Genomic DNA, 17,521 nt, shown 5'->3' on the forward strand with positions numbered 1-17,521 from the left:
AACTGAACTAATGACATATCTTTGATGTTATACTGTGGTGTTTCCAATTATAACGTGACTAGAAGATCAAGAGTAGCTTATATACAATTGCATTACACGCATTATCTATTATTTCCGTTATGTTCAAGAACCTATATAAAGGGTTGACCACTATGAATACGGAAGGGGGTTAAATTTGATAAAAAAAAAAGAATCCTAAACGAAGAAAAACATTCTATTAGGTAACATGACAGTAAAACGCGTACATTTATAAGAGACACTTGCTCACATTTGAAAAAGCGTAAATTTCAACATGTATAGCGAACGTCAGCGCCATAAACAAACATGCTTGAAACTAAGACAAGGAAATACATATTTTTTTTTTACTTCTACGATTATCCCCTCTTAGAACTTATAATGGCCAGCCATTAATACATGTTGAGTTGAAACACACAGGCTTGTATTGCCGTGACCTTGTCCAGTTCGACCTACTACCCCCTTTGAAGAAATGGTAGAGTCCAATTTACACGCCGGACTCCACTCAGCTTGGCACCACTGTTTTCAAAATTGCTTTGATTGGAACCAAACAACAACACCGATGCCTATGTCTGAAAATGTATTTTAAGTTCAGCAACAGTTAGCGTCATTTTACCGCAGTCTGACGTTTCTGATAGACTAACCATCTGTGGAATGATTATTAAGTGAACAACCTAGTTGAAAATGAGCTGTTTCGGTGATACATCGAAGGAATATTTTTGCTGCATTAAGCTGCTGGACGACACTGAACTGAATCACGATATCCCGGTAGGTTGAGGTGGTGTGGGGTCACGACTCCGCTCCCTTGCTCAAAATCACGATATTTATTTCAAAATCTTAATTACATCATTTAGCAGCGACGCACGTTATCGTCTCAAATTACTCAGTGAGTAATTCCAGTTGTGCGAACTGCGTGAAACTGTCTGCACATTTGATCAATAGTAAGACTGTATGAACAACAAAAAAAATACCGCGAACACCACCACGACTGTCAACGAATTGTTCGCGAGCCTGTCTTGGGGGTGATCATGGTTTTTAGTTGCTGTAGACAGGATTGTGCTCTAGGTCCTCGTCCCGTACGCTAGACAAGCCTTGAAGTCGGCAAATTGACAGTTTGCAAGCTATTCACCAAGCCAAACCTCCGTGAATGATATTTTTCTCCCAGTTTTTACGAGAGTGTGTAAAAACAATGAGTAATTTCCTTCCCTAATCGCCGTGTCTGTGCGTATTTCGCTCAATAAACAAGTTCCTCTCCCACGTATAAGTCTTTATTTGCTGAGTATTTTGACACCCTTACCCCATTTTTTCGTGCCGAGAGAGTACTATTGAACTGTTACCGGCCACTACAGCTGGAAAACTTCAGCTGAGCGAGTTCACCTAAAGAGAGTGGAAATCTATTGTGTTTTACTAGCCTACCATGTTTGACACGTTATTACAGGCAGTGCCAGTGCACTACAAATCACATAGCGGTTTGATTGTCACATCAAAAACACACGGCCTTGCATGATTTTATGCGACTGTCTGCGCTATAGTACTGTATAAGTTAATCTTAGCTTTGAGAATCAGGATTTGTTAGCAGATTTAAGACTGTCATCAATTAAATTCAGGCAATTGCTGTAGGAGATAGAGTCCTGTATAACAATTGTTATTGTCAAGGCATTTTAAAGAAAAAAAGTACCTTTGTCGATATTTATTCTACAGTCAGTGTTTGTTCAAGTCATTGCCCCAGGCAAGATAAAGCAACAGATCTGTGTGTCATAAATGGCTTAGTCGTTTTTTTCAATACGATTGATTGTCAGGAACGTGTTTCAAAGTTTGCTGGTTTAGTTTGTTTACTTCCAAGTATCTAGTCGGTTAGGTTTGCTTACTTCCAACACACTTTTCTATTCGTAAGTTGATACTTTTAAACTTTGAGAGAATTCAGCATGACAAAATATGACAATTATTTCATTCCATATTTAATAAAAAGAAATGTAAGTAACATTGTACATGTTTTAATCTAACATAGTTCAAATTACATAACTAGATTTAATAACCCTTTAGCCATTATAGATGTTTATGTTGTTGTACATATTATGATTTTATAAATGTTCTTGCTGCTAAATTGAATTTTTCACCGACTTATTTCTAATAGTTATCTTAACACTGAAGTTTACAAATGAATGTTCAAAGTAGACACAGTGTTAACTAGACACACCCACCTAATGGTGTTGTAATTAGATAGCCCATTCCATATCTCATACAATGTTGTGGGGAGGTAGGTGAAGGAAGTTTATATTATATCTTGTATGTTTTTCAAAATAATATCAGGTAGGATCTCTCACAATGCATTATGGGAAATAAGTGCACAGTGATTTTTTTTAATCCAAGTGGTTTGCATAAAACTAAATAAGTTGAATATTGTTTAAAAATACTTTTTTTTTAGCAAGATGAATTTTCATGAATCGTGAAATATTATAGCTGTGAATATTTAACAGAAGTCTCTGAGACATAGAGTGTGATGTCTTTTAAGTGAAAATGTTTGTATGTGCAGTATTCTTTTATTGTATATGTAGACATGGTTTTAGTAACCGTGATGTAGACATACTCTACAAGTTTAGAAACTTCTAATTACCTTAATCTTGCACTTTATTATGGCTATTTTTTCGCTGAAATACTGTAAAGGAGTTAATTATTCACTGGGTTTTAATTTGGCTTATTTCGCTGACTAGAAAATGCGCTAAATTAAAACCCAGTGAATATGTAAAATTTAGCATAGAACACATTATCTAAATGATAAAACCGTGAATTTAAAACCCAAAGAATATGCCTGAAATGGCAAATCAGTGAAAATTAGTCATTTTACAGTACTTTGCATATGTTTTCAAGCAATTCAAACCAGTGAAAATAAGTGTATCAATCCAACTGTATTCCCTTTATTAGACCACATCTTTAGTAGAAGCTAATGTAAACTATTAAATTGTATACTGGGTTATTTAAAGCAGGAGATTCATCACCTGCGTATGCATCAGATGGCCATATCGTGTCATTGTTTACAAACAAACGTCTACCCATGAGCCTTTGCATTTTTAGTGTGTGTTATTATCATCGCTTGGGACTCGATTCCCGTGTGTGTGCAGGTGACACCCCTTCTGCTTTAAATATTACTTATTTTGACCACAGACACAGCTCACATAAGCCTATACACTACTAATAGAGCAAATATATTAGCAATCTGAATAGAGAAAAGATTATAACTAAAATAAATTACTCTACAGTATTCAATATTATGAGTTGTTTATATGTTAATTAAGTTTGTAAACTAATTACATAATTAGCTATATATAGCAATGAGAGTATTGGGAAGAATTTTGAGCGATTCTTATCTGCTTTATAGAAATATGTACTGGTAGTACGATATTAATAAATTAAACTTGTGTGTATGTACTTTATACATATAATATAATGTAAAATATTTTATTTTAGCTAGAGTTTTTTTTTACTGAAAGGAATTTTTGGGTTTTAAAATTTATTTTTACTGAATGTAAAATACATAAAATAGCAATATTCGCTGGATTTTATTTTCACTGAATCATATCTTCAGCAAAAAAAATGGAAACAAATTCCAAGCAAAAATAAAAGATTTTACAGTAGTGAAATGGTTGACCAGTCACTGGTAGCATAGTCGTTGTCGCATCAGACTCATGATCGCTAGACCCAAGTTCAAATCCTACCTTAGGCTGAACATCAAAATGGTCGACCCCTACCCTGGGTGAGTGTACCACAGACTCAATGGGAAGGCCAATTCCACTGGCCGAGATTCATTCACTAACGAATGCGACTTTGTCGGAACCTTGGTTAAGGTCCGCAGGTGCTCGTGTTCGACCGAGCCTGGTTGACGCCAGGATAGCGCATTACAAACTGCCATTTGACAGAGAGATGGCCACACAGCCCTGTCATGTAGTCCCAAACATGAATATGACCTCTGTGGCAAAATGCACTATGTGTCTTCACTAGCACTTGCAAAAAAAAAAGTCAGGAGAGACAACAGTGACACTGAATGTCCAGAACTGTCGCCTGGAACAAAAAATATTTAAAAAAAAAAAAGAAAAAAAAAGAAATGGTTGACCTTTAGCCAATTCTTGCTCTAAATTTACCTATAAATACTGTTGTTGGAATTTATTGTGTATACATGCACCTACCTGGGATACCGCTTTAATCCCATTAACGATCGTTAACCATCATACTGGAAACGATTGGTCGTTATGAAATCAAGGGTGTTGTTTTTCAAGCTTTTCAACTGAAATAAGATTCTGTCTTTGTGAGTTTTTTTTTGAGGGGGGTTAGGGGCATTGTTTTTGTTGTTTTTTCTACTTGTGCCTAATTTTACTAGAAAATAAGTTTCATAACTTGTATCAACTTCAGCTTAATTTCAAATTATTTTATTGAATCAATATATCTGTTAGTGGCAGTTCAAATTGCTGTTGGACAAACAAATACATAAATAAAATTTAATTCAACAATTCACACATGATATCAGGATTTAGTCTGTGCCATACATGTGTATTGAAATATAATAATTATATTTTTTTATATATTTATTTATTTCTAAGTTGTATTTCCTAGTTGTATTAGAAGTGTATACACTTATATGTAAATACTGCGCTATGTGATAGTACTACTGGTCGTATATTTCACTGTTAGGACAACTGTCATGAATAAATTAATCTCTGAGAATATTAATCCTCTGCAAGTTTAAACTAGTACATGTATTCCTAGTGAATTGCATATTTGCATAATAGGTGTTGTTTGGTTCACTGTGAGATCTAGCATATGGTGTGAAATCTGCGACTTGATTTCGAACTTGGATTTTTTTTTATACATGTACCTAATTTTCAGGAAAACTGATCTTTCCAAGGGGAATATGGCATTGATATACATCAAAATTAACATCATCAAATATGTATAGCACATTATTAAGATCAGAAATACCCCCTAAAATACTTTTGCATTTACCGGTATTAAATCCTGCCCGATAACTTTGTATATCCTGTTTTTACGTTTGCTTTCTAGCATAACACAGGATTTCGCAGTGAATGAAAATTGGTCTATTTGACGTACTGGAATTTAAAATGTTTAAAACAATAAACGCCAATCACTGTCACTGATTGGACAGTTCTTATGGTATTATAGAGAATATAAACTGATGATGAATGTTATTATTTAAACCTCATTTAAATATGCTAATCAATGAGATGAACAAAACGATGACACTGTATCATTATGTAATTAAAAGATTCACATGACTGAGTTTCATGTTTGCTACATGTATATATGCTAATGGTCTTCTTTCCAGGGTAATATTGTATTATTACGGTGAATTTGCATAACTGTGTTAATTATCTCTATTAGGCCGGACATAAGTGAAGTTTCTGCACTTTGTACATTGTTTAAAAGTTTTGAAGACGTTCAAGATGAGTGTAATTGTAAAAAAATGTTCCCTTGCAACTTATGAACTTTCGGGGGGGGGGGGGGGATCTGGCCTTATATTCATTTTTATGATAATTGTACTAAAATGTATATCCGGAATGAGAAGTATTACTAATACTCTGGGAAGATCCAAAATTTGAATACTGTAAAATACTTTATTTTTGCTTGGAATTAATTTTCGCTATTTTCGCTGAAGGAATGATTCAGTGAAAATAAAATCTAGGAAATATACATTTTTTCCCATATTTTACATTCAACTTGTCAAAAATCAGTGAAAATAAATTCCATACAAAACGCCCAAAAAGTCATTTCAGCGAAAATTTATTCCAGTTAAATTAAATTTTTACACTATACTGTTTTCTTCATAAACCAGTAAATTCATAATATCCATGCAACATTGAATCGCTAATATGCATATGCATACTTATTCAAGTTTTCAAGTCAAAGTCTTAAGAATGGGTCATGCTCAAATAGAATGTTATGTATATTTTTGACAAAATAGCTTTTTTGGCTTCTTTTCTCAGTATAGTGTAAAACTTTCAAAATACACAAATTCTAATTTTCCTAAACATAACCGGGTTTTAACCCATAGAAATATTTGGATAAAAATAAGTGGTATTTTATTATTAAATAAAAGTGTATTGACATTCATCAAACATGTCACTGTGAAGTCAATTCATCATGTACAGAGTGTTGAGTTCACATACATGGTAAATGTAAAAGTACTAAAACAAATTTACGAACTAAAAATTACCACACACCAGTCACTAATAATTAATATAATAGTTTCAGTGAAAAATTCAATATCTGATTAACTAAATACGTGGCAATGGATGTGAAAACAGTTGACCTGATCACATGGAATCCGGCAGTAGCCCACCGACATTGTACATAAAGATAAACCATTTATGATTCGGTGTGCCTGATAACGTCTGATCAAAGTCGAATGTCAATGTGGCGACATTCCTTTAACGTTGACCATTATTGTTTTATTGGTGGTAACTAGATTGTACTCGTACTGTATTTCCTCTATTAGGAGTTTTAGTCAGTAAGTTCACATGTACTGTAAAAGGGTTAATTATTTACTAGGTTTTAACTTATTTCGCTGACTGGAAAATGTGCTAAATTAAAACCCAGTGAATATGTAAAATTTAGCATAGAACACATTATCTAAATGATAAACCATGAATTTAAAACCCACTGAATATGCCTGAAATGGTAAACCAGTGAAATTTAAACCCAGTGAAAATTAGTATATAAATGTACTTTTAAAGCAACCTTTTGAAGTCCTTAATTTTGGACATTAAGGGATGAACCTTTATAAACTACATGTAAGAGGGTGAAAAACAATAACACTGTTATTTGCATGTGCAGTATTAAAGCTAGTCAATGAATGTAGAGTACCTTACTTCCTTTGGTTTTGTTGATTGCATTTGCATGGCTATAAACCAACCATTGACCCATCTATTATGTATGACTTGAGACCTTGGAAAGCATATAGATGCCCCCGCTCCCACAATTTCTAATGTTTGGTCTCTGAGTTAGGTACCTGAACTTAAAATCAAAATAAACACAATTTACTGCGTTTCTTTTCTGTTTTGAAGTGATCTATATACTAGTATACATGTATCTTGCAGATTTTATGTTTAAAGAGTGTAACAAGCACAGTATGATGGACTTTCTATTTAGTACGCGAGTTGTACATGTTTTGAATTCGTCCTCTAATGATTACTTGTGAGTGAAGACCTGTTGTTATATAGGAAACCTATTCTATCCTCTCTCGTTATTGAAAATAGCTATTGTTATTACACACTGAATCTAGTACAGCTGTGGCCAAATAAAAGGCATTGTCGGGATGTTTTGCTGCATTAACTTTGAATTATAGTGTAATTAGGTGACAGAGGTCTAGTCATCGAAGCATACCTCAATACGATGAGCTTAACTAGTAATCGTACCAGTATAATACTCAAACAATATTTAACAATACTATTACATGCACAAAACTCTAGTAACTGGGCTTCATTATCGGGAATCAAAAGTTTTCTTTGAGAAATCCAAATTTTAAGAAACACCCTGAATTTAGGTCATTATTCTGGTGTGGGGTACTGTAAATGTGTAAGTGTGGCACTGTTTATAAATTATTTAAAAGAATATTAGAATTATTTGTGATTAGACCTGTTCGATACTGAATGTCCTGGGTGTTACTGTAAACTGTTTTTTTTTTAGTGCAAAAATGTTATAAATGAACACCTCCATATTAGCTAGTGTATTGTGGAAATTTCTAGTCTCAAAAATTTACCAGTTTATTGTACTTTTGAGTCATTATGTAAAATTCAGTTGGTAAATCTGTCCTTAATAATTAGGGTGGAGTTTCATAGAAAGAGGAGATAAAATGCCCTATCAATGTATTATTCATCAATTTGTTCAAATGGAAAATTATTGTTTTGGTCACGTACGTGTCTGCGTCAGTACTGATTAAACATAATTATGTAGGGTCAGTCTATACTCGTAATAAAAGGTTGTCATGGCAACTAGGAATTAAAGTAATGAAACAGTTGATGAGTGAGCTCAACTGTTACCATACTTTAAATCTCTCCTATCGCACAATAAGTGTTACTGTATTTCTGCCTGAGCACATTGCCTTTTTTTCTGTTTAGTCTAATTTGTAGGGGACATGAAATTGACATAAAAAAGATGTGAATTTTAGATGATCAGGTAATAAAGTTGATGGTATTGTTCACTGATCTTGATTTAATGATGACACGTTTTTTTCTGTTTATGTGTTACACTTGTTTACTAATTGTCTGATGTACATCTGGGGTAGGTTTAATCACCCTGCCAGTTTCATACTCAGAAAAGGTCTTGTGTAAATACTGTCATGAAACATTTATTTTCAAAAATGTTGTTCCGAGACATATATCTGACATTGTATCACATTGTAGGACACGTGCACAAATATTTAGTGCTTGGCAGTCTATTATAGAAAATGACTAATGAAATTATCATGTTATTTAATGTAATGATGACTGTCTAGTACTGGCTCAATGTAAATGCCATCTGATTAGATTTAATGTAGGACTAAACCTGAAGTGACTGCTGTGCCCTTTACAATGTCATTTGTGTTGGGTTAACACCTGAAGTGACTGTCATGCTCTATTCACTACAATGTCATTTGTGTTGGGTTAACACCTGAAGTGACTGCCATGCTCTATTCACTACAATGTCATTTGTGTTGGGTTAACACCTGAAGTGACTGCCATGCTCTATTCACTACAATGTCATTGGTGTCGGTTAACACCTGAAGTGACTGCCATTCTCTATTCACTACAATGTCATTTGTGTTGGGTTAACACCTGAAGTGACTGCCATGCTGTATTCATTACAATGTCATTTGTGTCGGTTAACAACTGAAGTGACTGCCATGCTCTATTCACTACAGTGTCATTTGTGTCGGTTAACACCTGAAGTGACTGCCATGCTCTATTCACTACAATGTCATTTGTGTCGGTTAACACCTGAAGTGACTGCCATGCTCTATTCACTACAATGTCATTTGTGTTGGGTTAACACCTGAAGTGACTGCCATGCTCTATTCACTACAATGTCATTTGTGTTGGTTAACACCTGAAGTGACTGCCATGCTCTATTCACTACAATGTCATTTGTGTCGGTTAACAACTGAAGTGACTGCCATGCTGTAATATTCATTACAATGTCAATTGTGTTGGGTTAACACCTGAAGTGACTGCCATGCTCTATTCACTACAATGTCATTTGTGTTGGGTTAACACCTGAAGTGACTGCCATGCTGTATTCATTACAATGTCATTTGTGTCGGTTAACAACTGAAGTGACTGCCATGCTCTATTCACTACAATGTCATTTGTGTTGGGTTAACAACTGAAGTGACTGTCATGCTCTATTCACTACAATGTCATTTGTGTTGGGTTAACACCGGAAGTGACTGCCATGCTCTATTCACTACAATGTCATTTGTGTTGGGTTAACAACTGAAGTGACTGCCATGCTTTATTCACTACAATGTCATTTGTGTTGGGTTAACACCTGAAGTGACTTCTGTGCCCTTTACAATGTCATTTGTGTTGGGTTAACAACTGAAGTGACTGCCATGCTCTATTCACTACAATGTCATTTGTGTTGGGTTAACAACTGAAGTGATTGCCATGCTCTATTTACTACAATGTCATTTGTGTTGGGTTAACAACTGAAGTGACTGTCATGCTCTATTCACTACAATGTCATTTGTGTTGGGTTAACACCTGAAGTGACTGCCATGCTCTATTCACTACAATGTCATTTGTATTGGGTTAACAACTGAAGTGACTGCCATGCTGTATTCATTACAATGTCAATTGTGTTGGGTTAACACCTGAAGTGACTGCCATGCTCTATTCACTACAATGTCATTTGTGTTGGGTTAACACCTGAAGTGACTGCCATGCTGTATTCATTACAATGTCATTTGTGTCGGTTAACACCTGAAGTGACTGCCCTGCTCTATTCACTACAATGTCATTTGTGTTGGGTTAACAACTGAAGTGACTGTCATGCTCTATTCACTTCAATGTCATTTGTGTTGGGTTAACACCGGAAGTGACTGCCATGCTCTATTCACTACAATGTCATTTTTGTTGGGTTAACACCTGAAGTGACTGCCATGCTCTATTCACTACAATGTCATTGGTGTCGGTTAACACCTGAAGTGACTGCCATTCTCTATTCACTACAATGTCATTTGTGTTGGGTTAACACCTGAAGTGACTGCCATGCTGTATTCACTACAGTGTCATTTGTGTCGGTTAACACCTGAAGTGACTGCCATGCTCTATTCACTACAATGTCATTTGTGTCGGTTAACACCTGAAGTGACTGCCATGCTCTATTCACTACAATGTCATTTGTGTTGGGTTAACACCTGAAGTGACTGCCATGCTCTATTCACTACAATGTCATTTGTGTCGGTTAACACCTGAAGTGACTGCCATGCTCTATTCACTACAATGTCATTTGTGTCGGTTAACAACTGAAGTGACTGCCATGCTGTATTCATTACAATGTCAATTGTGTTGGGTTAACACCTGAAGTGACTGCCATGCTCTATTCACTACAATGTCATTTGTGTTGGGTTAACACCTGAAGTGACTGCCATGCTGTATTCATTACAATGTCATTTGTGTCGGTTAACAACTGAAGTGACTGCCATGCTCTATTCACTACAATGTCATTTGTGTTGGGTTAACAACTGAAGTGACTGTCATGCTCTATTCACTACAATGTCATTTGTGTTGGGTTAACACCGGAAGTGACTGCCATGTTCTATTCACTACAATGTCATTTGTGTTGGGTTAACAACTGAAGTGACTGCCATGCTTTATTCACTACAATGTCATTTGTGTTGGGTTAACACCTGAAGTGACTTCTGTGCCCTTTACAATGTCATTTGTGTTGGGTTAACAACTGAAGTGACTGTCATGCTCTATTCACTACAATGTCATTTGTGTTGGGTTAACAACTGAAGTGATTGCCATGCTCTATTTACTACAATGTCATTTGTGTTGGGTTAACAACTGAAGTGACTGTCATGCTCTATTCACTAAAATGTCATTTGTGTTGGGTTAACACCTGAAGTGACTGCCATGCTCTATTCACTACAATGTCATTTGTGTTGGGTTAACAACTGAAGTGACTGCCATGCTGTATTCATTACAATGTCAATTGTGTTGGGTTAACACCTGAAGTGACTGCCATGCTCTATTCACTACAATGTCATTTGTGTTGGGTTAACAACTGAAGTGACTGCCATGCTGTATTCATTACAATGTCATTTGTGTTGGGTTAACACCTGAAGTGACTGCCATGCTCTATTCACTACAATGTCATTTGTGTTGGGTTAACACCTGAAGTGACTGCCATGGTCTATTCACTACAATGTCATTTGTGTTGGGTTAACAACTGAAGTGACTGTCATGCTCTATTCACTACAATGTCATTTGTGTTGGGTTAACACCGGAAGTGACTGCCATGCTCTATTCACTACAATGTCATTTGTGTCGGTTAACACCTGAAGTGACTGCCATGGTCTATTCACTACAATGTCATTTGTGTTGGGTTAACAACTGAAGTGACTGTCATGCTCTATTCACTACAATGTCATTTGTGTTGGGTTAACACCGGAAGTGACTGCCATGCTCTATTCACTACAATGTCATTTGTGTTGGGTTAACAACTGAAGTGACTGCCATGCTTTATTCACTACAATGTCATTTGTGTTGGGTTAACACCTGAAGTGACTGCTGTGCCCTTTACAATGTCATTTGTGTTGGGTTAACAACTGAAGTGACTGCCATGCTCTATTCACTACAATGTCATTTGTGTTGGGTTAACAACTGAAGTGATTGCCATGCTCTATTCACTACAATGTCATTTGTATTGGGTTAACAACTGAAGTGACTGTCATGCTCTATTCACTACAATGTCATTTGTGTTGGGTTAACACCTGAAGTGACTGCCATGCTCTATTCACTACAATGTCATTTGTGTTGGGTTAACAACTGAAGTGACTGCCATGCTCTATTCACTACAATGTCATTTGTGTTGGGTTAACAACTGAAGTGACTGTCATGTTCTATTCACTACAATGTCATTTGTGTTGGCTTAACACCCAAAGTGACAGCATTGCTCTGTCACCTACAAGGTCATTCATCTTGGGTTTATGCTTGATTAAATCATTTATTTCTTTGTTACAAAATGTACCTACAATTTGTAGAGTCAAGTTAAAGGTACATATGTTAATAGCTGTCATGTCAAGTTTTTTGAGTGTTCATATGCATTATACCAAGTTTGCATGCATATGTATTAGGATTGGATTGCATGAAGAGGTTTATATTACATACTTGTTTTAACCCAAATCAGTCAAGCGTATAATCCTTTGGGGGGGGGGGGTTCTTGTGTCCCTTGTGTTTTGTCAGTATTAGATTACAAGACTGATGCATGTGTATGTACATTGTAGTATTGTCTGTATTCTTACAATGACTTAGTAGCATCTTCTCTGTCTGTTTCTGCATGGCCAAAACTGTGTCATCTTTAAGAATTTATTAGAAAAATTCCATCACATAATAATTACCATGCCTGAAAACCCTGCAAGTCTTCATCAAAATAATTCTTTTGGGAGAAAATTCTTTCTAATCTGATTTTTTTTTTTCATAACAAACTACCTATATTTATATGTGATATAGAGACGAGTTGTCATAGCTCTGCAAATATTAGCCCCAGGGCAGGCATTGACTGTTAGTATGAGTCCTACATTTACATGTATATTGAATGAATGTAAACTCAGTACAAAGCCTCAGGAATTCACCTGGAAATTCAAAACTTGTCTATTCACAATAGATGATTAGTTGGTATTCTCAGGAGAAGCACTGGGGTATAAATCACAAAGTTAACCAATGGAGTAAATATTCAGTAACATCATAATCTTTGTAACTCCAACAATTAGCAGCAGTATCATATACACATACCTACATGACAGAGGTGTGTCTAAGATCAAAATATGTTGAATTCAAACGATTCAGCATACCTGTACGTTGAATGCAACTTTTGGTTTATACAATGTACACGTCTTGCTTCTATTAGAAAAACACTTGTAATAGAACAAATACAGTGCATTTACATAAATGACAGAAATGTGTCTGTGTTTTTAACTGCTGTAAAATATTTTTGCTGGAATTAATTTTCGCTGAAAAGACTTGTTGACTGATTTGTATGGAATTTATTTTCACTGTTTTTTGACGAGTTGAATGTAAAACATAGGAAAAAGGGCTGGATTTTATTTTCACTGAGTAAGTACATACTCCTTCAACATAAAGAACAAAAGTAAATCCCAAGCATAAATAAAGTATTTTACAGTAACTCGTATTTTATTAAATCCAATATACAATATATGTGCTATTGGACAGTCTAATAGAGCAAATACGGTTGTTGACCCCACCTTTTTTGATTTCTCCTATAAATTTCTTGTAATAGTTATATGAATTATTGTCATGGCATGCTTTGATGTCATTGTGTACTGGGCTCTGTAATTGGTATCTGCCTGCGGGGGGAATGCCATTTTGGGAGGGAACATTTAACTTCGGCAGTCTTTCAAATAGCTATGGCCGTTAAGCAGATTGGTCACACACCACCCCATAAAGTGAATCTGATAAGAGTTTCTACATTTCACATTTTTATATATCAGAATGTACAGTAGGTATGTCTGCTAACTTCTAGGTGTACAATGTATTTCCTGTGCTTATCATTACAACAATGTTAATACATAGGTATAGATACTGTAACCATCACATGGTTACCATGACAAAGTTATACACCAATAAACTTTGTATTCATAATGTTGTCTCAAAACTGTTGTATCAAAAAGGGTCAGTATAATAGTTTTATAATATATTCCAAACAATAGTTGTGAATCAACTACTGTATATATTAATTACTATGTGTTACTGCGAAATACTTTATTTTAGCTGGAATAAATTTTCGCTGAAAAGGCTTTTTGAGTGTTTTGTATGGAATTTATTTTCACTGATTTTTGATGAGTTGAATGTGAAATATAGGAAAAAAAAGTATATTTGCTGGATTTTATTTTCACGGAATCAACCCTTCAGCGAAAATAGCAAAAATAAATTCCAAGTGAAAATAAAGTATTCTTCAGTAGTAGGTTCACAGTATTAAAGTTCAAAAGTGCTTGAATTACAGATTTTGTATTAGAGAGGTACATGTACTATAAAATACTTTACTTTTGCTTGGAATTTGCTGCTATTAGGGATGTATTAGTGAAAATAAATACTAGTAAATATACCTTTTTTTCCTACATTTTACATTCAACTTATCAGAAATCAAAACTTCATACAATACAGCCAAAATATCTTTTTTGCAAAAATCAATCCAAGCTAAAATAAAGTATTTCACAGTATACAACATGTATCTTCATGCTATTGTGTATTATATCAACAGCTATTTTATTTTCCACAATTTTGTATTAGGTCCTTGCAAAAAAAAATCATCATTTCTGGTCCAATTTATATATTAGTTATTTTCTTTTTGATACATTGTATGTTTTAAATGCACTTGATTATTTACTATCAAGTATTTGATTCAGTGAGGTTTCCAAAGTACAAGGTCATCGGTAGATTTATGCCCACCAGTTCAAATACTTGACTAGTCCTGTAAAATACAGGTGTTTTTTAAGATAACACTGGCTGCCTGCTCTCCAGACCTGTGGATCAACCAACTATACAAGCATTTACATTAATACAAGGATAGAAGCAAGTCATTGGGAATCTCTTTAGATAACATTGTCAGCCACAGGTAGCTACCGACTATATTGCTACCATGTTGACTTGTCTGCTTGGGAATTCTATCACAAAGGGATATAAGATTGCCATAGCCGCGTGATAGCTTCACAAAGGTCACAAGGTCCTTCATGTCCTACATAATAGTCTGCTATGTCCATTGCAATTTCAATTACAGGCTTTTTTTTTTAGAATTTAAACAGAAATTTATCCTTGAATTAAGTGCCCTCAAATACCAACGTTTGTACCCAATCTCTGGCATAAGTGTCAATTTCTGACTTTCCTCGGTATTAACAATTTTGCTCAGTTTGTTTTTATTATTTTAGAATGTATTTGTTTGATGGGATTGTAGTATTTTAGTAATGTTTGTTGGACTAACACATCTCTGCACTATCCCAAATAAAGCGTAGTCCTGTACAGCATTTAAATTTTTATGTGAACATACAATTATGTTGTACATAAGTTTTACAGATTGTTGCAAAATGTGGGACCAACACAACTCTTAAGTACATGGAGCTGGCAGGGTAAGGGTTAAAGACCGTTTATCCAAAATTTAATATCACAACAACTATTTCACCAAAAAATTACTTCTCTAGAAATGCCCTCAATGATTACTTTTAACTTTCTTAGTTAGTTTGTGAGTTCTAAAGCTGACACATTAAGTCTAAAATTATTATTGTTAACAATCTTCTGTCTTTTTTTCATTATTAGGCATAGTGGAGCCATTTATGAAATGTAAGGTCATTTAAGGTGAACTCTGTTACAAATATTTGACTTAGTAATGGTGATATGTCTTAAGTTAATACACACAGTGTATGCAAGTCATTCTTTACCCACATTTGTTTAGAGAGTAGATTAGCATTTTTACTTTCAATAAAACCAGGCTGATATGTTCACACATTGACAACCATAGCACTCTATTAAACATGGAGTTATACATTGTATTTGTTGGGCTTCATATGTGTTGACACATTGACAATAAAAACGCATTGCGCTATCCAATTATTTCTTTAATTATTGACTTCATGCAGTCTGTTTTAATTAACCTAAATGCCAAAGTCTACTTTTGTTACCTCTTACAAAATTAAAATATAATTCTCAAAATTTTGATCATCAACTGTAGCTGCAAAGTTATTCCATTTTCTCTGTTAATAGTGCAAGCACTTAATATGTGAATTATGAGTTTCTATAATCAAAATAAGTAATATTTTCATGATTCAGTGTACAAGAAATGTGATTTTTGGTTTATATGTGCAGTACAGTATGTCCATTTGGACCAAAATGTGATTTATATTTGCTGAATCCAGTAGAAAGATAATTTAGATTATTTAATGTAAGGGTATCGCTTGTCAAATAATGTGTACACTCTCCTCATGTAATCAAGCCATGTTAACAAAAGCTTTTGTATTGAACTCCGTCCTTGAGTGTCTTTAAATGTATTAGTCTTTTGCTGACAGCCCAGTATAACAAAATTAACTAGTAGTCACTGTCCCTTTAAACACAATACTGCTAATTGTACATCTTTTTTTTAATGGGTTTGTACCTAATTCTGAGACTAATAAATATTGTTGTTTGGACCCCTCCCTATCTAATGTTTTGTCTGAAAGACTGAGAACTCAGATATCTGAAAGGCTATTTAAATGTAAGTACTGTAAATGCATTAATTATTTACAGGTTTTTAATTTTGCTAATTTTGTTAATTATAATTTGTTAAATTAAATTCATGTGAGCATGTGGAATAACAATAGAACTTATTCTTACCTTGTCAAGTTGTGAGCTTAAAACCCACTGAAATTGCTTACCGTAAAATATCTAAATAGTCAAATTAAATGTCAGTGAAAATGAATGGTAGCTTCATAAGTACCATACGGCTTCATTAATTTTTTATTGTTGACTTTATTTTACACCTGTGCCATGCTGACCTTGTTACCTTTCCCTTGTGGGTTTTGGCCCATCCCCTCGTCTGCACAAGGTGATTTGGATGATACAATCAGATTATTGCCTTCTTTGTCTCATTAGGACAATTAGGGTAGTTGGCTACTATTAAAATTTATTGTTAGATTTCCTTGACTTTTATGATATTGCTTTATTATATTGTTGCTTATAAAACCCAGATAAACAAGTATGGTCACCTATGGAACTTAAAAAAAATGGTGAACACCCTTTGATGCTATTGTTATCATGACTTCTGCCGAATATTTGTTCCGCAGATAACATTTATCTAGGGATTATCAGACATGAATATTCAAATTAGTGATTACAGCTATGTACATGTAGTCATAGTTACAGCTATGTAGTCATATTTAAGAACATATGGGCAATGTAACTACATTGCAATGCAAAACATGATCTGAGTATTTAACACTTCTGCCAAAAGTAAACTTAATCTATGTTGTACCTTTCTTTATCAGAAGGGGGTTGCCTTAAACCAAAGACAATAGAAAAGATATGTCTTTGCTTAAACACGACAAATTTCGGGGCTTCAGAAGTGTAGATGGGTGGTCCATGGATGGTCTGTGGGTGGTCCAGCGAAAGCAATAATAGAGTGTACAAGTATGTCATCTTAGTTTGTTTCATATTACATCATGTCACTGTCACTTAGTTTGTTTCATATTACATCATGTCACTGTCACTTAGTTTTTAAACCATGATCATGTAAATAATTAGTCATGAAG

The 17,521-nt window shown here is 34.6% G+C and overlaps 1 protein-coding gene across 1 annotated transcript in view; it reads left to right on the forward strand.

Annotated features, from left to right (window-relative positions):
* The first annotated feature begins 510 nt into the window (after positions 1–510).
* Positions 511–17,521, forward strand: part of LOC102808380 (band 4.1-like protein 4A) — a 64,796-nt gene continuing 47,785 nt past the window's right edge. The window contains exon 1 of the mRNA XM_085506906.1: positions 511–783. Coding sequence (XP_085363032.1) covers positions 700–783 — 84 coding nt within the window. The 5' untranslated portion in view covers positions 511–699. The remainder of the gene's footprint in view (positions 784–17,521) is intronic.

The sequence above is a fragment of the Saccoglossus kowalevskii genome, chromosome 13 (assembly GCF_978046115.1).
Source record: "Saccoglossus kowalevskii chromosome 13, keSacKowa6.1, whole genome shotgun sequence".
Taxonomy (NCBI): Eukaryota; Metazoa; Hemichordata; class Enteropneusta; family Harrimaniidae; genus Saccoglossus; species Saccoglossus kowalevskii.